The sequence below is a fragment of the Pongo abelii genome, chromosome 18 (genome assembly GCF_028885655.2).
Source record: "Pongo abelii isolate AG06213 chromosome 18, NHGRI_mPonAbe1-v2.0_pri, whole genome shotgun sequence".
Lineage (NCBI taxonomy): Eukaryota > Metazoa > Chordata > Mammalia > Primates > Hominidae > Pongo > Pongo abelii.
The window spans coordinates 89,479,465-89,500,450 of record NC_072003.2 but is presented as its reverse complement, the minus strand read 5'-3'; the positions used below and the strand labels follow the sequence as shown (position 1 = coordinate 89,500,450).

The 20,986-nt window shown below is 54.7% G+C and overlaps 2 protein-coding genes across 11 annotated transcripts in view; one reads left to right on the top strand and one right to left on the bottom strand.

Moving 5' to 3' along the window:
- LOC100440274 (5-hydroxyisourate hydrolase-like) lies at nt 1-3,885 on the top strand. The gene is made up of 4 exons (XM_009251083.4): nt 1-193; nt 633-772; nt 3,074-3,209; nt 3,720-3,885. The coding sequence occupies exons 1-4, from the start codon at nt 134-136 to the stop codon at nt 3,807-3,809; spliced, it is 426 nt and encodes a 141-aa protein (XP_009249358.3). The 5' UTR covers nt 1-133; the 3' UTR covers nt 3,810-3,885.
- The window catches only part of GAS8 (growth arrest specific 8), a 30,213-nt gene continuing 11,954 nt past the window's right edge, over nt 2,728-20,986 (bottom strand). For 4 of the 10 annotated variants that reach the window (XM_009251086.4, XM_024233354.3, XM_054534392.2 and 1 more), the window contains 9 exons: nt 20,411-20,608; nt 18,117-18,323; nt 15,413-15,467; nt 14,504-14,709; nt 13,728-13,895; nt 13,278-13,364; nt 10,621-10,830; nt 5,385-5,450; nt 2,728-4,724 (listed from right to left, as the gene is read on the bottom strand). In XM_009251086.4, the coding sequence (XP_009249361.3) occupies nt 4,575-4,724; nt 5,385-5,450; nt 10,621-10,830; nt 13,278-13,364; nt 13,728-13,895; nt 14,504-14,709; nt 15,413-15,467; nt 18,117-18,323; nt 20,411-20,608 (1,347 nt within the window). In that variant the 3' untranslated portion in view covers nt 2,728-4,574. The other 6 variants (XM_054534395.2, XM_054534394.2, XM_054534393.2 and 3 more) reach the window with 5 other exon arrangements.

Here is a 20,986-nt window from a genome sequence, read left to right as displayed (position 1 = left end):
TGATTCCCCACCAGCGCACCTTCCTGGGCACAGCCCCGCTGGGGCCCTCCTGGTGGGCACGAGGTGGTCCGGGGCGGGATGACCGGCCCCGCCCTTCCCTTTGCCCGCGAGCGTCGCAGTCCGACAGGGCAGGATGAGCTCCCGGGCCGTCCCGCGGCTGCTGAGGCTCCAGCGACACCTAGGCTCCCAGGAGGTTAGGGGACCAGGCCTGGACCTGCAGGGCTCCTGTTCCCTCAGCTGCTTGCGGGGGGCTGAGCGTCGAGGGCCCAGGAACAGGGACGCGGAGGAGAGCCCAGTTCCGGGAGAACCACCCCAGGGGCTGGAACTGAGGGCCTGGGGGGAATGGGCCATTTCGTGGGGCCGTGGGTGGGAGAGTGGGTGTCCCCAGTGGGGCAGGGGAGCCAGAGGGATTGGGGGGGGAGGGTCGGGAGGCACAGGCTGCGCTGTTTACGTTTGGTGCCTCATCAGCTGACTAGGCAATTCCAGTCACCCTTGCCCCGTCCCCTGGGCAGCTGGGAGAACTCTGTCCAGAGGGTTGTTTAAGCCCCACAGCTGGTGTGGACGCAGGATTGGGGTGGGTAGGCGGGCACAGGGCTCCAGAGGCTCACCCTGGCCTCCTTCTCCTGGCCCAGGGCAGCAGCATGGAGCCTCCGGACAGCCTACTGACCACCCATGTGCTGGACACCGCCTCGGGGCTCCCAGCCAGAGGCCTCTGCCTCCGCTTGTCCTGGCTGGAGGACCACAGCCAGCAGTGGGTGGAGCTGAGGACAAGGTAGGAGAGAGGCCCTGGGAGGGCGAGTGCCGCCCTGAGACAGATGGCGGGGACTAAGGGGCCAGGCAGTGAGGCTGGAGGGCGGAGCTCACCGCTGCCGACCCTCCTCTCAGCCCGGGTTGGGAGTGAGGTTGGGAGCTCTGTCTTCTTCTCTCAGCCCGTTTCCTCCTCTGAAAATACAGGGATGAGGAGAGGAGCTGTTTCCTCCCTCCCTCCAGCCTCAGGCCCCTGTGACCCTGATGTGGCCGGAGTGAGTTTCTGCCTCTCCCTGGCAGCTGTGCCAGGGTGAGGGCAGGGGGTGGTGGTTAGGTGAGGCCTGAGGTGGAATCGAAGACCTCACTGTCACTGAGATCACGGGTAACCTTGTGCCAGGCAGTACGCTGGACATTATTTCCATTCTTTTCATTCTCCATATACCCTGTGGGCCACCACCATAATTAACCCTTCTACACATGGGAAGACTGAAGCAGCAAGCCCAGGTACGTGCTGGGATTCCCAGCCAGGCCTGAGGGGCAGTGTGTCCCTCAGCCTCCAAGAGGTCTTGCTCACTGCCCCAGGCACAGGCTCTGCGGGGCACTTCCAGAGGCAGATGTCACCCACCCAGGCCTTATGGCCCCTGCGTAAGAGGCAGGCCCCCTCCCTTCCAGCCAGAAGGGCAGGGCTGGGCCCATAGGATCAGAGAGAGTCTGACCATGCCACTCCTACAGTCATTTGGTCCTTCACAAAAGCTGAGACACGAGGGGTCCAGGTCCCACCTGAGAAATGAGGACAGCACTGTGTGGGCTGCGCGTCCCATGCAGGGTCCCAGAGACCCATTACCCCATGCACACACGCTATGGTTTTGTTGTTGTTGTTTTTGAGACAGTTTCGCTCTTGTTGCCCAGGCCAGAGTGCAATGGTGTGGTATCAGCTTACCGCAACCTCCGCCTCCCGGGTTCAAGCGATTCTCCTGCCTCAGCCTCCCTAGTAGCTGGGATTACAGGCATGCGCCACCACACCGGCTGATTTTGTATTTTTAGGAAAGTCAGGGTTTCTCCATGTTGGTCAGGCTGGTATCAAACTCCCGACCTCGGGTGATCCGCCCACCTCGGCCTCCCAAAGTGCTGGGATTACAGGCATGAGCCACCACGCCCAGCGCACTGTTTTTTTTTTTGAGATGGAGTCTCTCTGTCGCCCAGGATGGAGTGCAGTGGCGCGATCTTGGCTCACTGCAGCCTCCACCTCCCCAGTTCAAGCAATTCTCTGCCTCAGCCTCTCGAGTAGCTGGGATTAAAGCACCTGCCACCACCCCCGGCTAATTTTTGTATTTTTAGTAGAGACAGGGTTTCACCATCTTGGCCAGACTGATTTTGAACTCCTGACCTCCCAAAGTGCTGGGATTACAGGTGTGAGCCACCTCGTTCGGGCCTGCTCTTTCTAATCGCAGTAGAAGCGCGCGCTCTAAAGACCAGCTGGCAAGAATGATGGGAGGTTTTCCAGAGGTGACTATGGGCAAAGCCACGGTTGTTCAGAACCCTGATAAGGGACCAGGGCATACAACACGGACGCTCCGTGGAGTTGGACAGGCCCACTCTCTGGGTGAGGGTTTGGTAGTTATTGACCCAGAAAGCCACACACACTTTTTTTTTTTTGAGACGGAGTCTCGCTCTGTTGCCCAGGCTGGAGTGCAGTGGCTCCATCTTGGCTCACTGCAACCTCCACCTCCCAGGTTCATGCCATTCTCCCGCCTCAGCCTCCCGAGTTGGAACTACAGGTGCCCGTGACCACACCCAGCTAATTTTTCTGTAGTAGAGACGGGGTTTCACCATGTTAACCAGGATGGTCTCGATCTCCTGACCTCGTGATCTGCCTGACTCGGCTTCCCAAAGTGCTGGGATTACAGGCGTGAGCCACCGCGCCCAGTCAGCCATACACAATATTTTAAGTGAAAACCACAGGTTATAAAACAATACAAATAGTATAATCCACTTTATGAGTTATTTTAAGTTTGTAAACAAATATACTTATGCATAGAGAAAAATCTGGAAAAATATATGCCAGCTATAAAGTGGTTATTGCTCATGGGATAAATTGTGGGAGACTTTTTCCCTTTTTGCTTCTCTGTGTTGTGATTTCCTAAAGACAGGGCAGTGGTGTCCCTAGACTGCTCTGGAACTGCAGGCCCTAACAGCCTCACTGTGTCTGCTCACCCAAGTCTGACAGGTGGCAGGGCAGTGTCTGAGGCCCACTGGGATGCAGACCCAGGAAAGCTGGGGTGGGGGGCTTCTGGTCCCCATCTCTGCAGCCTCATCCTCTCCCCAGCTACACAGACCCAGATGGCCGTTGTCCTGGACTCCTGACGCCGGACCAGATGAAGGCAGGCACTTACAGGCTCACCTTCGACACCGAGGGCTACTGGAGGAAGAGGGGACAGGAAAGCTTCTACCCATATGTGGAGGTGAGAGCCCCAGTGGGCTGGAGGGGGCTGAGGCCCATGACTCACTGGGATCTGCAGGCCAGGTCCTGCTGGCCGGGCATCATTTAGGCAGTGGGCAGACTGGTCCTGGGTGGTGGCAGGTAGGTGAGCTCACTTGCTTTGAGCTCCCAAAAGAAAGGTGTCCAGGCAGCAACAGACTCTATGAGGACACACCCGTCACTCACCTGCCCAGGGTCAGGCTTTGTGGGGAGGCTGGGCCAAGGGTGATTCATCCCCTCTTTGTTGACAGAGGTTTTCATCTGAGCCAACTCCAGCTCTCGGGGCCTAACCTCACTGCCTCACCCCACACTGGAGCCACCACAGGAGCACCTGACTTGCTGGGCTGTGGCTTCTGTGGAGTGTCCCTCTGGTGCGGAAGGTTCACCCCATCCCAGACCCTCAGTCTGGGCTGCTGAATTCTCCCAGCGGTGTTGGGGCCAGATAGGTGGTTTGCTGCCATCCCCTTATACTCTCCTGGCCTCTCCGTCTCAGGTTGTTTTCACCATCACCAGCAAGGCCCAGAAGTTCCACGTGCCCCTGCTGCTGAGCCCCTGGTCCTACACCACCTACCGAGGGAGCTAGAGCGAAGACTGGCAGCGGGAGGCTGCCTGCCCTTTCCCACACGCTGGCTGCGCCCACCCAGCCCTCAACAGAGCGGGCTTCGTGCTCATCAGGGAGCACTGGCTCACCACTTCCTAGGGAACTCCTGGCCCCCTGGAGAATCCCACTGGGCAGCTGTGACTCAGGTGTCAATAAAGTCAGTGCCAGCACCTGCAAAGCTATCCATTCGATGGGACAACAGTGGCGTGAAGACAGGCAGCACAGCGCGGCACTGCCTGAGCCCCAGGTGAGTGAGACACGCAGCACAGCGCGGCACGGCCTGAGCCCCCAGGTGAGTGTGGGGCACTCTGAGAAGATGCTGCTGACTGTGGTCGGAGGTGAGGCCAGGGAGTAGGCCTGGACACAGGCTGGACGTGCTGCACCCAGGGAAGGGAGCGACAGGGACGCCATGGGTGAGGGTCCTGCAAGTGGTTCTCCTCCACGGAAGGGAGCGACAGGGACGCCATGGGTGAGGGTCCTGCAGGTGGTTCTCCTCCACGGAAGGGAGCGACAGGGACGCCATGGGTGAGGGTCCTGCAGGTGGTTCTCCTCCACGGAAGGGAGCGACAGGGACGCCATGGGTGAGGGTCCTCCACAGAGCCAGAAAGAGGCTGGCAAGAACATGTGAAAAGCTTTCATTTGCTGATGATAAAATCTAAAAAACGTGCTGTCCTTGGTGTGAAAAGGGGTGTCATCCCGAGAGTGTTCCTAGGCTGGCTCTCTGGGCTGTGGCCCCCCAGGGGGCAGCTACGTCGGGGTGCCCACCAGTCCCGCGGGACCCTGGCCCAGCATCTGTCCGATCACAGCTGTTTCCAAGGGCTTGAAGCCCACGTTGTCCAGAGGGATCCCGAAGGCCAGCAGCTTTGCCTCATATGTGCGCAGCAGGTCGTTATGGGCCTGTGGAGACAGGGTAGTGTCAGAGAGCTGAGGGTCCCAACGCTCAGGACCACCAGAGCTGAGTGCAGCTCCACGGAGGGGCAACGTGAGCATCACGGTGTAGAAGGATAAAGCCAAAGGCTTATCAGTCATTTCCTGTGTGGGACGCAGCACCAAGCACCTTCACTGCGTTGGCTCAGGTAGCATGACAGGAAGAGGCTGTCGCTATTCCTATTCCACAAATGAGGAGACAGAGGCAGAGGGCAGGGACACTCAGAGCAGAGCTGTGGTCTGGGAGGGCTCTGGGCCCTGGCTGGGTGTTTCCCACTCAGGTTCTTCACGCCCTCCCTTCCCCTGTTGAATGACGTCTGTTGCCTTCCCCAGTGGGCACAGCACCTTCTGACTCCCTGCCCAGGGGAAGGGGCTGACCAGGAAAGGGTCCACATCCCCCCCTACACCCATCCCAGCAGGGACGTGGCCTAAACAACAGTGCACTGCCCCAGACCACACAGAATCCAGATGCTCTCGGCTATGACTGCACCCTCGCGTGGGGACAGTGACAGCTGCCTTGTCAAACGAGGTACAAAGTAGGCACAGGTGGGGTCCTCAGAGACCATCTGCATTTAGAACAGTGTGGGCACTGAGGGGGTGCCCCTGAGGGAGGGCAGGGCACATCCGTACCTTACAGACCCGGGCCAGCTCATACTGCAGGTCCTTGATGGTGCTGTTCTTCGATTCCAGAACATCCTGAGGAGAGAGAGGTGATGGAGTTTGAGACTCATCTTTTGGCCGAGGCAATGGGGGTGGCCTGGGGACTCCAGTGGGGATTCTGAGAGATCCAGCGAATAGCAGCCTGGTTTGATGGATGCATCCATCCACAAAGGGTTGTCAGCAGAAAAAGGTCTCCAAGGGTGGAGAGAAAACAAGGAAGTAACAGAACTGGAAGCCTGAGTTTGTACAACCTGCCTTTCCATCAACAGTCCAGGCCAGGCACTGCCGCTCACACCTGTGATCCCAGCAGTTTGGGAGGCCAAGGAGGGCAGATCACTTGAGGTCAGGAGTTTGAGACCAGCCTGGCCAACGTGGTGAAACCCCGTCTCTACTATACAAAAAGTAGCCGTGCATGGTGGCTCGCACCTGTGTAACCCCAGCTACTCGGGAGGCTGAGGCACGAGAATTGTTTGAACCTGGGAAACGGAGGTTGCAATGTGCCGAGATTGAGCCACTGCACTCCAGTCTGGGTGACAGAGCAAGACACCATCTCAAAAAAAACCTCAAAAAACAGTCCAGACCCACAAGAAATGCAGATGAGGTGAGGGCAGTCAGCGTGCAGCCACACTGTGGAAACTGGCCACTAAACACCACCTACATGTTGCTTAAATTTCTTGAGGCTTGTGAATGTACTATCTCACTTTTTTTTTGAGATGGAGTCTCGCCCCGTTGCCCAGGCTGGAGTGCAGTGGCGCGATCTAGGCTCACTGCAACCTCCGCCTCCCAGGTTCAAGGAATTCTCTGCCTCAGCCTCCCAAATAGCTGGCATTATACCCGCTACCATGCCCAGCTAATTTTTGTATTTTTAGTAGAGACGGGGTTTCACCATCTTGGCCAGGCTGGTCTTGAACTCCTGACCTCATGATCTGCCCACCTCAGCCTCCCAAAGTCCTAGGATTACAGGCGCAAGCCACCATGCCCAGCTATCCCACTTTTTTGTAACAGAAAAAAGTAGCCTTCAGCAGCGCTGGCCCCGCCCAGATGTGGGCAAGGGTCTTACCACATGGCGAGGCAGGGACTTCTCGGGCTCCTGCCTGTGGGGCACTGCCAGGCCCAGCCTGGCTTTAGAGCCGTCTCTGCTGCCCACTGACACAGCAGCCCCCTCACACCTGCCCAGCCGCGAACAGTGTCCCTGCAGGGGCCTCTGTCATTTCCCCCGGAAGATTCCTCACTTAGAAGTCAAGGTAACAATGACCAGGAAAGGAGGGTTGACCCACATGTAGCTCCATCCTCCATCCTCACCCTGGCGCGTAGGCACAGCTGCAACGACCCACACAGGCCACAACTGCTCTCTTCACCCTCATTTCGGTGGCTTAGCAGCAGGTTGGGTGCAGCCCTCAGCCAGGAGCTGGAAACACGCCTCCCCCACCTCCCAACAGTGGGACCCTCACTCCCTCACCTGCCTGTGCTCACTGGGCCCAGTGCTGAGCAGACAAAGATGAGTTTTCAGTCCTGGGGCCACAGTGCCTCTGGCCCAGGTGAGGCCCCTCCTATACAGCCTCACTACCTCAGGCCCTGAGAGCCAGGCCATCCCAGACGACCAGGGTCCCACAGGCACCACCGCCCACCGGGCCAGGACCCGTGGTTCCCCCATGTGCGAACACCAAGTCACCTCAGCCCCTCCCAGCCCCACCTGTGGACTCAGCCTCCTGGCGGCTCTAAGGTTCGCTCTATATGCGAACCTCTAAGAAAGGTGATACTGCAGACATCAAGGGAATGGGTACTGTTCAAAAAGGAAGCCCCACAAGTGTTGCCATGGCTGAACTGGAAGTCTGCAGTGTTCCCCAGCACGCTGTTGGCATTGTTGTAAACAAACAAGTTAAGGGCAAGATTCTTGCCGAGAGAATTAATGTGGATATTGAGCACGCGGAGCACTCTAAGAGCCGAGAGAGCTTCCTGAAACGCATGAAGGAAAATGATCAGAAAAAGAAGCCCAAGAGAAAGGTACCTGGGTTCAACTGAAGCAGCAGCCTGCTCCTCCCAGAGAAGCTTTGTGAGAACTGATGGGAAGGAGCCTGAGCTGCTGGAACCTCTTCCCTATGAACTCATGGCATCACAGGTGTTAAAAAAATAAGACCTCTGGACTATAAGAATGTTTCTCTTCATTGAGTAGAAGTGTAGCGTCCTCTCCCCCAAAGAAATACTTAAAGCAAATTTTAACTGTGTCCTAATTCCTTATGTAATGTCTTTACTATTCAAATTTAACGTATTTTTCCTTTTTTTTTTCTTTATTGAGACAGAGTCTCACTCTGTCACCCAGGCTGGAGTACAGTGGCGCGATCTCTGCAACCTCCACCTCCCGGGTTCAAGCCCTTCTCCTGGCTCAGCCTCCTGAGTAGCTGGGATTACAGGTGCCCGGCTAATTTTTTGTATCTTTAGTAGAGACGGGGTTTCACTGTGTTAGCCAGGGTGGTCTCGATCTTCTGACCTTGTGACCCACCTGCCTCAGTCTCCCAAAGTACTGGGATTACAGATGTAAGCCACTGCACCCAGCCCTCAAATTTAATGTATTTCTTGCTGAAAGACATGAGGTAGCTTATTGTGCAACAAATTACTCAATTGGTTAGAAAATGGCCAGGTATCCGGGGGCGGTGGCTCACGCGTGTAATCCCAGCACTTTGGGGGGCCAAGGTGGGCAGATCACGAGGTCAGGAGTTCGAGACCCACCTGGCCAACACAGTGAAACCCCATCTCTATTAAAAAAACACAAAAATTGCCAGGCGCAGTGGCTCACATCTGTAATCCTAGCACTTTGGGAGGCTGAGGCAGGAGGATCATGAAGTCGGGAGTTTGAGACCAGCATGACCAACATGGTGAAACCCCGTCTCTACTAAAAATACAAAATTAGCTGGGCGTGGTGGTGCCTGCCTGTAATCCCAGCTACTCAGGAGGCTGAGGCAGGAGAGTCGTTTGAATCCAGGACGCAGCAGTTGCAGTGAGCCGAGATCACACCACTGCACTCCAACCTGGGTGACAGAGCGAGACTCCTGTCTTGGGGAAAAAAAAAAGAAAGAGAGAGATTTTGGAAGAAAATGGCCAGGTATTATGTATGAACTATTTGTACTTGTTTGAAGATAGTCCCTCTAAATCATCAAGGAAGAAATAAAATAATTTGCAAAATAAAAATGCCATCTGTGGCTGGGTACGGTGGCTCACACCTGTAATCCTAGCACTTTGGGAGGCCGAGGCGGGAGAATCACTTGAGGTCAGGAGTTCAAGACTAGCTTAACCAACATGGTGAAACTCTGTCTCTACTAAAAATAGAAAAATCAGCCGGGCATGGTGGCACACGCCTGAAATCCCAGGTACTCAGGAGGCTGAGGCACAAGAACCACTGGAACCCGGGAGGCAGAGGTTGCAGCAAGCCAAGATCACGCCATTGCACTCCAGCCTGGGCAACAGAGCAACACTTAGTCTTGAAAACAAACACACAAAAATGCCATCTGTGATAGTTCTCAGGATAAAAGATGCTTCCACAGACAGTGAGGAAGCCTCAAGCCTATGTCCCAGGAATCTGTTTCACTGAAGGACGAGTCCAGCACAAGCAGCAGAGACAGATGGGTACCCTGTGGCCCTGAAGGCTGCATCTCTGTGGCAACCCAGCCTCCCTCTGCGTGGAGGCTTCAAGACCAGCTGTTTCAAGCTCAGGGGCAGCTGCTGGGCCAGGGGCACGTGTCGTCCAACTCAGGGCCCCGAGGAAGCCACAGGCCTGGCAGCTGCAGATGGCCTCAGCTGGCCAGGATTCCAGTGTCAGTCAAAGACCCTTTGCCCTGTGTCCTGTTCCTTCTGTGACTTTCCCCTACCAGGTCCAGGGAAGAGAGGCAAGTCCCAGGTCCAGAAGCTGGACACAGGTAAGAGACCACCTGTGAGCAGTCGCAGGCTCCAGCCTCCTCCTGATCCTCCAGCTGATGCTGTCTCTCCCTGTGGGGGACCCAGGCCTCATCTGCTTTATTTACTGCCCTCACCCATGCCCGGGACACCCCAGCAGAGCAGCACCATAAATCACTGAGACACAGAACGAGGGAATGTTCTGGGCTCTCCTTAGCCTTCATGTCCCCAGTACCTGCAAAGGTGGGGTCGGGGTCCCCAGGCTCCCACGGCCCTGCACTTACCCCATCTGTAACTGTCCATGCCCTAAACCAGCCCATCTCAGGGCCTCCCGGTGCCATCTCTGTCCCAGGATGTGGGTGGTGCCCTGGGCTGAGAGCTCAGGAAGTACAACCATCCTCCAGGCCTGTGTCTGGGTCTGTTATCACCAACAGAGGAGCTCAGGTCCACGGAGATTCCAAGAGTGGCTGTTCCACTCCCACGGCCACCCTAAGGCTGCACTCAGATGACTAGAGCCTTACGTGCTCAGATGAGCCAAGCCTGAGAACTGGAGTGCGCAGAGGCTCAGAGGTTAGGAGGCACCACGAGGTCACACAGCGGCAAGAGAAGATCCAAGAGAGACTTGAGCAGAACTGATGAGAGGCTGCCGGCGCAGAAGGTGAAGGAGAGGCCGCCGGCGCAGAAGGTGAAGGAGAGGCCGCCTGCGCAGAAAGTGAAATGAGAAGAGGCCGCCGGCGCAGAAGGTGAGATGAGAAGAGGCCGCCGGCGCAGATGGTGAAGGAGAGGCCGCCGGCGCAGAAGGTGAAGGAGAAGCCGCCGGTGCAGATGGTGAAGGAGAGGCCGCCGGCGCAGAAGGTGAAGGAGAAGCCGCCGGTGCAGATGGTGAAGGAGAGGCCGCCGGCGCAGATGGTGAAGGAGAGGCCGCCGGCGCAGAAGGTGAAGGAGAAGCCGCCGGTGCAGAAGGTGAAGGAGAGGCCGCCGGCGCAGAAAGTGAGATGAGAAGAGGCCGCCGGTGCAGATGGTGAAGGAGAAGCCGCCGGCGCAGAAGGTGAGATGAGAAGAGGCCGCCGGCGCAGATGGTGAAGGAGAGGCCGCCGGTGCAGAAGGTGAAGGAGAGGCCGCCGGCGCAGATGGTGAGGCATCCATGCCTACGGCACCCCCGCTCTGTTCTCAGGTCACAGGAAACCCATGAATACCCCTCCCCAGTGGTTGACCGAGGGGTCTCTGTGCCCATCCGAGGAGGAGCAGCACAGAACTGAAGACTCTTGCCACAGGGATGAGGCCGCCCACTGGGGCCAGGAGCCTGTCTAGGGCCTACCTCAAGCTTGCGGGACACCAGCGTCAGGGCTGCAGGGTCCAGGTTAGAGGCAGCCAGGACCTCGTTGAACTGCACCTCCTTCTTCTCCACAGCAGCGCTCAGAGCCTGCAGCTTGCGTTCTAGCACCAGGTTCTTGAAGCCTGTCTTCTGCTGCACCTCCTGGATGGCTGCAGTGAACTTCCGATAAAGCTCATCCCGCTCCTGCTGCACCTGTAGGGACAGCGCTGGGGGTGGGCGATGAGGCCCCCCCACCTGGGGACATCGCACTGGGAAGATGCTGCCTCCCACCTCTGCACCTGCCTGGAACACGCTGCTTCTATGGACGATGGCTTCCCAATAGTGCCCACTCCCACAGCACCGGGGTCGCTGTGTTGTCCACACTGCCTGCGCCCTGGCCCTCTGTAGAGCCGTCCACGCAGTGGAAGGCAGGAGGAAAACATCAGCATAAGCCCTTCTCTCAGTAAGGTGTCTCTGGAAGCCATGAGTGTCCTGGTAAGGGCTGGAGCAGCCCCACCCTGAAAGCTGCTTCATGGGTGGCCGAGGCCAGTCTTGTCCAAGTGAGGGCTGTGGGCTCAGGTGAGATGTGAGATCCAGGGCATCCAGCAGGCCGAGCTTGCAGGTGGGGCCCCTTGGAGGATGTGCTCCCTTGGCCAGCCCCAGATCCTGGCATCACATGTGCTGTCCGCCCCACAAATGGCGGATCTGGAGCACAGCCTTGGAGCCAGCTGCCTGCCAGCCAGTAAAACTGTTCTTTTTTACCTCCTAATTCTTCTACTTATTAATTGTGCATTTTTTAAAAATCTAGACTTTGTTGAAGACTATAAAAAAGTGAACACCCTGAGCAGCGTGCGGTGGCCCACGCCTGTAATCCCAGCACTTTGGGAGGGTGAGGTGGGTGGATCACCTGAGGTCAGGAGTTCAAGACCAGCCTGGCCAACAGAGTGAAACCCCGTCTCTATCAAAAATACCAAACGTTAGCTGGGCATGGTGGCAGGCGCCTGTAATCCCAGCTACTCGGGAGGCTAAGGCAGGAGTATCGCTTGAACCCAGGAGGTGGAGGTTGCAGTGAGCCAAGATAGTGCCATTATACTCCAGCCTGAGCAACAAGAGCGAAACTCCATCTCAAAAATAAATAAATAAATAAATAAATAAATAAATAAATAAATAAGTGCCTTGGTCTCTAAATTTTGCTGACAAATTTGAGCTCTCAGTTCTCTAGGAAGAGACACCAACTTTGACACTGTCAGGAACCACATTCAAATGGAAGAAAATATGGCACAGAACAAGGCTCCAACCCAGGCACGTCTCTGCTCTCCTCTTCCCAATAATGCCCACCTCAAAACCCACAGGGAGGAGGAAGGGCCCTTGTCTAGCACAGCAGTCCTCAGGATCTCACTGGCTACCTTGCAGACGCCCTTCCCTTAGGTGCCAAGAGTTGGCACAGCCTAGCAATGCACATCGTGCAGGACCTGAGGTGTCTCTGAAGGTGGGGCTAGATCTGACAGACAGATGGGATGTTTACGAGAGGCGAATCCCACTACAACTGTTTGTGTTCATAAATTTCAATTAGGTTAGAGAACAAAACAGCACGCATAACTGCGGCTCAAGATAAGATGCTCTGGCCACGCACACCACAGACAAAGCCTTGAGGGCCCCATGGTGCAGGGATTGGTCCTTGGCCAGAACTTTGAAACTGAACAGAGGCAAGGAGTGTCTTTGAGGGACAGAGATAGGACCAAGCACCCCTACCACTCACTGCGAATCTTGGAAGTGAGATGTTTCCCACCCAGTCACTTCTGCAAAGGTTTAAACCTGTCAGATCTGGTGCAGGTGAGGATGGCAACGGCCCCTCCGCACCCTGGCAGGTGTGTGACTCAGAGCAGCCCTCTGGACAGACGATCAGAATCCTCAACACAGACCCCTCAGACTCAACAATCCCACTGCTAGGAACTGGCTTTCCTAAGAAGCAATCTCACACAAGTGCACAAAGACAAATTTAAACGGATTGAGGCAGCAATGCTTATAGCAGCAGAGGATTAGAAACAGAGGGGAGTCAGCTAAATGATCAAACATTCACGAAATGCAGCACCAAGTGGCTGTGAAAAGGATGAGACCGCTTCCTAAGTGCAGCCTGATACACTGTGAGAGTAAAAAGCAAGTTGTGCTTATGGCCTGATTCCGTGTTCATAACACACAAAGTCACATCCACACTAGAGCATGCAGGAAACCTGGAAGGGAGCTGATAAAACTCGCCAGTGTGAGGACCAGCGCTGAGCAGCCGGAGACTCATTTTCACTTACACTTAAGAGCCTCCCTCATGTGCTTTGAGAGGTGAGCTCTCAAGGGGACAAAAGTCATGTGTGATCCGTTCCCCGTGAGACCCCACGCCTTCTGCAGGATAGGCATGCGGAACAGGTCACAGGTTTTTGCCTCTTAGAAGTTGCGGAATGAGTTACAGGGAACAGGGCCTCCAGCTTCAGAATGCAGAAACCTGGCCAAGGCATCTGAAGCTGGTCCAGGGGCCACAAGGAGAGCCCCGTCCCTGGCTAGCAGGGGTGCCATCCTCGCTGCAGGGCCAGCCTGGTGCCCACTCACCTTAGTGAACCCCTGCTCTAACACCCACCCCCTGCTGCAGGGCCAGCCTGGTGCCCGCTCACCTTGGTGAATTGTTGCTCTAACACTTCATGCTCCCACTGCAGGTCTTTCAGCTCCTTCTCCGTGACTTTCAAACGGGCTTTTGTGCACTGGAGGAAAAACAGGGAGTAGGGGACAGAAAGTATTCAAGATTCACAGTCATCCAAGTAACACGGGCTCCTGGGAGATGGCAAGGCCAAAAATAATCGCCAGAAAGACCTGGTTCCAGGACACAGCAGCTGAGCCCCACCAAGGAAGGTCGGTAGCATGCAGTGGAAGATGAGGGCCTTGTCTCCAAAACACCCCCAGACTTTACTTTCCCCAGGAAAACACAAGGCAGAGAAAGGAGAAATGCAGGCCTCCCCCATCTCCCTTCCTGCCCTAAGGGCCAAGCCCCTCCCTGTGATGCTCCTCCCTCCTGAGCCTAGGCAAGCTCGTGCCAAGGAGGGAAAGGAATCCAGCGGGAAACTCACAAGCAGGATCTGCTTGTCCCTCTCGTAGTTTGCCAGCTGCTTCTGCATCTCGCTCATCTCCTCCCGAGCCTTCTGGAGAGGGTCTGCCAGGCGCTTGTTCTGCACAGACACCTCTGCCATCTCCCTCTCCAGGTGGTCCTCCTTCTTCCGCATGTCCTCCATCTGCTCCTGCAGGCACAAGCGCAGGCCCGGCAGGGGCTCAGGCAGAACCAAAGGGGCTGTGGCCTGCATGGTGAGAGCTGGGTGCTCTCCTGCCCATCACCGGTTCCTGCCAGCCTCAGGCATGCTGGCATCTAGACCTGTTCTAAGTATAAACAGTATTTCTGCAGCTTCAACTTATTCTGAGTTTTCTGGGAATGCAGCTTCCATGCAGACTGAGGGACTACACTTTGTTCAAGATTCCACCAAGGGCCGTTGTCTACTGTAGAAAATCCTGTTACCGCCAGCATGCAGTGACGATGTCACCTATCCACTCCAGCCACATCACGGCCCTCACTGCAGTTCCATCTGAGCTTTTACAAATCTGAACACACTTTATGACTTCCCCCTCTGCACTATGATGAGGGCAATATCCTGACTGCTTTTAACATAGGTAGAGATAGGTTACATTATTTAGGAATTTCAGTTAAGGATATGAAAGGGGCATTGTCAAATAATCTTATAAAAAGTATTGGGTGTGTTGGGGTGGAAAGCTGGGGTCTGGATCCCCAGGAGTCTGCAGCCCACATTCTAGGACAGGCAGAGTGTGTCTCCCCAGCCCACCCCACACGCAGCACCTTGAGGGAGTTGATGAGGGCCAGGTTGTTGAGGGTGATGTCATTGTAGTAGTTCTTAATGTCAGTGAAGGCCTCCTCGTGGCGCTGCATCAGCGTGTTGATCTGGCCATTCTTCCTCTCCTCCACTTCATGGAGCTCAGTCTTTCTCCGCAGGTCGAGCTCGTCCCTCAGCATCTTCATCTTCTTATCATACTTGGCCTCAATTTCTGAAAGGCAGCAGCAAACAGCAGCTTAGCAGAGGAAGACGTGGTGCCCCTATGGCTACAGAACATGGAGCCTGTAAACAGGGGCCCAAAACGCCCATTGTGGTCAGAACAGCTTTGCAAGCAAGCTCTGCAAGAGAAGAACAAAGAGGTTTAGACTGAGTGTTTTCTGCTGATGCTCATACTCAGCACACACACCACTGTCAGCCTGCCTTTGCCAGTGACAGGCATTGCTAATCACTCCCTGCATTGGGGGTGCCAACAGCTGAATGTCAGCTGACCCCAGTGAGCAGTAACCAAGGCCTGTGTGGCCATCCAGCCACAGACTATCAGCCTTTATTAGTAAAACAGACAGCCTTCTGAAATTGGAGCCTTCTCAGACCAGGAGCCATGGAGAAGCCTATTTTAAGAATGCTGCCCACGGCACTGAATAGCTACCACCTGCTGATAACTACTGATTTTAGCTAGGAGTGGGAACGTGTGTGGTAATCGCAGCCTCCCAAACTCACATGGAAATAGGTTGTTCTGGGATTCTCAGTGGGTCCACTGGCCTTGGAAACTTCCACAGTCTTCCTCTTGCATGCCTGGACTGTTTTAATCTAGTTTTTGTTCCCTGAGTTAACAAGCTCTGGAGGTAAGTTCCTCTCTGATGGGACGGGGGGTGTCTCTGGCACCATCCTACACGATGAGCACATGGGAAACTGACCTCGAACTTGCCTCTCAAAATCATTCCGCATCCTGGTGATCTCCTCGGTGTGTTTCTGCACAGGTGAAAAGAGGCCATTACTGCACAGCCGGACCCAGAGGGAAGCCCGCTCCCTTCAGGCTGACCCTGTTCCTCATGGTTTCGGTCACCCCCACACTTCCTAACTCGCCTCCCTCAACTAAAGTCACCTCTAAGCTTGAGAGAGAACATGAACAGACGTCGTGAGCACTGAACCCAGCTTGGTTGCATTGCCAAACCATCCCACAGCCCGAAGAGCAGCAGCCACATCCACACAGAGCTGTGGGATCTTTCCAGGTGCCGTGTGTAGCTTCCAACCTGCTGCACTGCTGCCTGAAGCAGCATTTTAAAAGTATTCATGCCTGTCATCCCAGCACTTTGGAGGCCAAGGCAGGAGGATCACTTGAGGTCAAGAGTTCAAGGGCAGCCTAAGCAACATAGCAAGAGCTTCTACAGAAAATTTAAAGATTGCCAGGCACGGTGGCTCATGCCTGTAATCCCAGCACTTTGGGAGGCTGAAGTGGGCAGACCACCTGAGGCTGGGAGTTTAAGACCAGCCTGACCAACATGGAGAAACCCCGTCTCTACTGAAAATACAAAATTAGCCAGGCATGGTGGCACATGCCCGTAATCCCAGCTAGTCAAGAGGCTGAGGCAGGAGAATCACTTGAACCCGGGAGGCGGAGGTTGTGGTGAACTGAGATTGTGCCACTGCACTCCAGCCTGAGCAACAAGAGCAAAACTCCATCTCAAAAAAAAAAAAAAAAAAAGATGAGGTGGGTGTGGTGGCTCATATCTATAGTTCCAGCTACTTGGGAGGCTAAGGCAGAAGGGTCACTTGAGACTAGGAGTTCGAGGCTGCAGTGAGCTATGATTGTACCATTGCACTGCAGCCTGGGAGACAGAGTGAGACCTCATCTCTAAAAATAAATAAATAAATATTTTTAATGAACAATTATTATATATTTAAATAAACATTATATATTTAAAATTTGCATAAATAATTAAAGTATTTTTAAAGCAGTAATTTTTCTTTTTTTTGAGACAGACTCTCACTCTGTTAACCAGGCTGTAGTACAGTGGCACAATCTCGGCTCACCGCAACCTCCGTCTCCCAAGTTCAAGTGATTCTTCTGCCTCAGTGTCCCGAGTAGCTGGGATTATAGGTGCGTGCCACCATGCCCGGCTACTTTTTGTATTTTTAGTAGAGACGGGGTTTCACCACGTTGGTCAGGCTGGTCTCAAACTCCTGACCTCATGATACACCCTCCTCGGCCTCCCAAAGTGCTGAGATTACAGGTGTGAGCCACCGCACCTGGCCTAAAGCCGTACTTTTACCCAACAGGAAACTCTGATTATGTAACAATACCATATCCAGGACCTGGGTTAAGACCAGATAATTCTGGAGGGTTCAAGACTTCGGCACTCTCATGCTTTGCTGCAAAGTCAGCAACGTCACCAAGTTTCTTCCAGATTCAGTTGAGGCTGGACTGCTTCCAGGCGTGAGGCAAATGTGTTCAGAAAGTCTCCTCAACCCAGCAGCCAGGAAGAACCTTAGTCAGACACATCTCTCCTCTGCCCAAGTTCTCAGAGGGCAATGGACTCCCCCGGGGTCAAAGTCCCAGTCCCCACCACAGCTTTCGAGGCGGACGAGCTCTGACCCTCTCCCACAGAATCCTCGTCATCACCCTGGGCTGTCCCACTGGCCTATCCCCTCTCCTAGCTGGTCACCTACTTGTACAAAACCGCACCCCACCTCTCCCCACTTCGATCGTTCTGTGGCACTCTTCCCCACCAGATCCTCTTGTATCTGACACGTTTGTCTTCTAACTCACCTGTTGTCTCTCCTTTCTAGACCAACAGCCCCAGTCGGGCAGGCGTTTTGTCAGAGATCAGATCAGGACCTAGCAGCTAATGGACAGTCAGCAAATGATCTCTTTCCTTTTTGTTTTGTCTCACTCTGTCACCCAGGCTGGAGTGCAGTGGCACAATCCTAGCTCACCACAGCCTTGACTTCCTGAGCTCAAGGGATCCTCCCGCCTCAGCCTCCCAAGTAGCTGAAACTATCGGCATGTGCCACCACACCAGTTAATTTTTTTTTTTTAAATTTTTTAGACATGGGGTTCAACTATTTCACCCAAGCTAGTCTCAAACTATTGGCCTCAACCAATTCTCCCACCTAACCCTCCCAAGTGCTGGGATTATGGATGTGAGCCACTGAACCAGGTGCAAAAATGAATTTTAAAGGTGCCCTGGAAACCCCCAGCCTCAAAAGTAAAAACCAGACCAGCTTGTGTGACAAACTGTCACAGTGCCCAGGAGTCAACACACTGGATATTTTAATGGTTGGTTTGCATTCTACTAAATGCATATGACGCTATTCCCTAGGAAAGGTCTCTGGGTGTCAGGTGTCAGCAGCACATGAAAGATCCTAAGCTGGATTTTTTTCTTCGGTGACGTCAATTTTTTGCTCAGGTCTAAGACAGAATTGTGTACTTGGTCCCAAAATGGAGTTTGTTTGGATGCATGCTTTAAAAAAAAAAAATTTCAACAAATTGCAACAATGCAGGAGGTCTTATGCAAAAATATGAATTCCCAGTTGCTGCTGACTAAACAGGAGTTCATGCAGCACTAGGCTTGCCGTCCCAACAACCTGTCAGCCTCCACGTGCCCCCGCCACACCTACCAGCCGCAGGTTCTTCACCACCACCTCATTGGCCAGCTCCTGCTCCTTGAGCTCCACCTTCAGTGCCCGCATGTCCTTGCGCAGCACACCCTCCTGTGTGCGGTGCTCCTTCTGTGCCAGCTTCATGACGACGGTGCCCTCAGCCTTCATCTCTGTCAGGTTGTTCTGGTGCTCATATAGCAGGTGCTTCACTTTCTGCTTGTACACCTGCAGGGCAATGGGAGTACCATCTGCTCACCTGCACCACACCTGTACCACGCCTGCACCACACGTCCTCACCTGTCTGTACCTGTACACACCTGGTCACCTGTACCACACCTGTACCACACCTCCTCACCTGTCCGTACCTGTACACACCTGGTCACCCACACCACACCTGTACCACACCTTCTCACCTGTCCGTACCTGTACACACCTGGTCACCCACACCACACCTGTACCACACCTTCTCACCTGTCCGTACCTGTACACACCTGCTCACCTGTACATACCCGTGCACACCTGGTCACCTGCACCACAACTCCTCACCTGTCCGTACCTGTACACACCTGCTCACCTGTACCACACCTTCTCACCTGTCTGTACCTGTACAGACCTGCTCACTTGCACCACACCTGTACCACCTGCACATACCTGCACATACCTGTACACACCTGGTCACCTGTACCACACCTCCTCACCTGCATATTCCTGTACACACCTCCTCACCTGTACATACCTGTACACACCTCCTCACCTGTACATACCTATACACTCCTGCTCACCTGCACCATACCTGTACCACATCTCCTCACCTGTCTGTACCTGTACCACATCTCCTCACCTGTCTGTACCTGTACATACCTGGTCACCTACACCACACCTGTACCACACCTCCTCACCTGCACATACCTGTACACTCCTGCTCACCCACACCACACCTGTACCACACCTCCTCACCTGTCTGTACCTGTACACACCTGGTCACCTGTACCACACCTCCTCACCTGTACATTCCTGTATACACCTGATCACCTGCACCACACCTGTACCACACCTCACCTGTACATACCTGTACACTCCTGCTCACCTGCACCACACCTGTACCACACCTTCTCACCTGTCCGTACCTGTACACACCTGGTCACCTGTACACCTCCTCACCTGTACATTCCTGTACACACCTGGTCCCCTGCACTACACCTGTACTACACCTCCTCACCTGTACATACCTGTAGACACCTGGTCACTTGCACCTACCTGCTCACCTGCACACACCTCCTCATCTGCACATAGCTGCCCCACGTGCTCACCTCCCCACGCCTCACTTGCACATACCTCCTCACCTGCCCACGCCTCCTCACCTGCACACACCTGCTCACTTGCATCCACCTGCTCACTTGCACACCTCCTCACCTGTACACAGCTACACATGCCTGTTCACCTATGCAAACCTGTACACTTGAGGCACAGAGCAGGACACCAAGGCTGGGAGGTGAGGTGCATCCCCAGCTCGTGGGGTATTAAGTGGCAGAGCTGAGTTGCAAACAGGCCAGTCTGCCCCCAGAGCTCATACTCCTTCCATGTTGTGGAGGCAGCATTTTAAACCCTCAGGACCTGCAGGGTCTCTCCCTCAGGCTTTTATAAAAAACACCTTTAAGGCTGTGACTCCCAAAGCCAAGAACAGAAAATGTCCCACCCACACCCTCACGGGGTCTACCTCCTCTGCGGCTGTGTGGTGAGCAGGTGAGCACATGCAGGCTGCACCCGCACCTTCACTGGGTCCAGCTCCTCTGTGGCTGTGTGGTGAGCAGGTGAGCACGTGCAGGCTGCACCCACACCCTCACTGGGTCCAGCTCCTCTGAGGCTGTGTGGTGAGCAGGTGAGCACGTGCAGGCTGCACCCACACCCTCACTAGGTCCAGCTCCTCTGAGGCTGTGTGTGAGCAGATGAGCATGTGCAGGCTGCACCCGCACCCTCACTGGGCTCAGCTACTCTGCGGCTGTGTGGTGACCAGATGAGCACATGCAGGCTGCACCCGCACCCTCACTGGGTTCAGCAACTCTGCGGCTGTGTGTGAGCAGATGAGCACGTGCAGGCTGCACCCGCACCCTCACTGGGCTCAGCAACTCTGCGGCTGTGTGTGAGCAGATGAGCATGTGCAGGCTGCACCCGCACCCTCACTGGGCTCAGCAACTCTGCGGCTGTGTGTGAGCAGATGAGCACGTGCAGGCTGCACCCGCACCCTCACTGGGTTCAGCAACTCTGCGGCTGTGTGGTGAGCGGGTGAGCACATGCAGGCTGGCCCCACTCACCTTGATCTCCACCTGGTGCCTCTCCTCGGCTTCTTCCATCTCCCGGTCTTTGTTCCGCAGCTCAGCCTTCTTCTCCTCCAGCTGCCTCCGTGTGATCTCCCAGAAGGTGTGGATCTTGTCCCGCTCCAGCTGGAAGTAGTTTCGTTCCTCCCGCTCGCGGTCCAGCTCCTCCCGGATGCGGCTGACATGCTCCTCCACCTGGCCAGGTGCAGTGGGTCAGGTGAGGCACTGAGCAGGGGCCCATGCACAGCAAAGGGGCGTGTGGCCGGAGAAAGGCAAGGAAGAAAGAGGGAGGACTCAACTTCACCTAAAAATAAACAGCTGAATGTAAAAAGTTAAAATATAAGGCTAGGAAGCTCCAGAGACAGAATACGTTCAGCAACTGGCAGAATTCTCTTCAATTTGGCCAATAATCACAAAATAACTATATCCTTTCATCCATTACTGAGAATGTATGCCTAAAAAATTTCTCAAAAGCAATATAAGAGCATCTTGCTCAAAGATATTACCCACACCATTATTATAACAGCAAAAATATCAAAAAGGAAATAATCTAAGACCAGTTTAAACAGGGAA

Bases quoted from the DNA above. Each gene is read 5' to 3' on its own strand.
- LOC100440274 (XM_009251083.4), top strand. From the start codon at position 134: ATGAGCTCCCGGGCCGTCCCGCGGCTGCTGAGGCTCCAGCGACACCTA. The intron at 194-632 runs GTTAGGGGACCA...CTCCTGGCCCAG, and splicing joins GACACCTAGGCTCCCAGGAG to GGCAGCAGCATGGAGCCTCC. The intron at 3,210-3,719 runs GTGAGAGCCCCA...TCTCCGTCTCAG, and splicing joins GCTTCTACCCATATGTGGAG to GTTGTTTTCACCATCACCAG.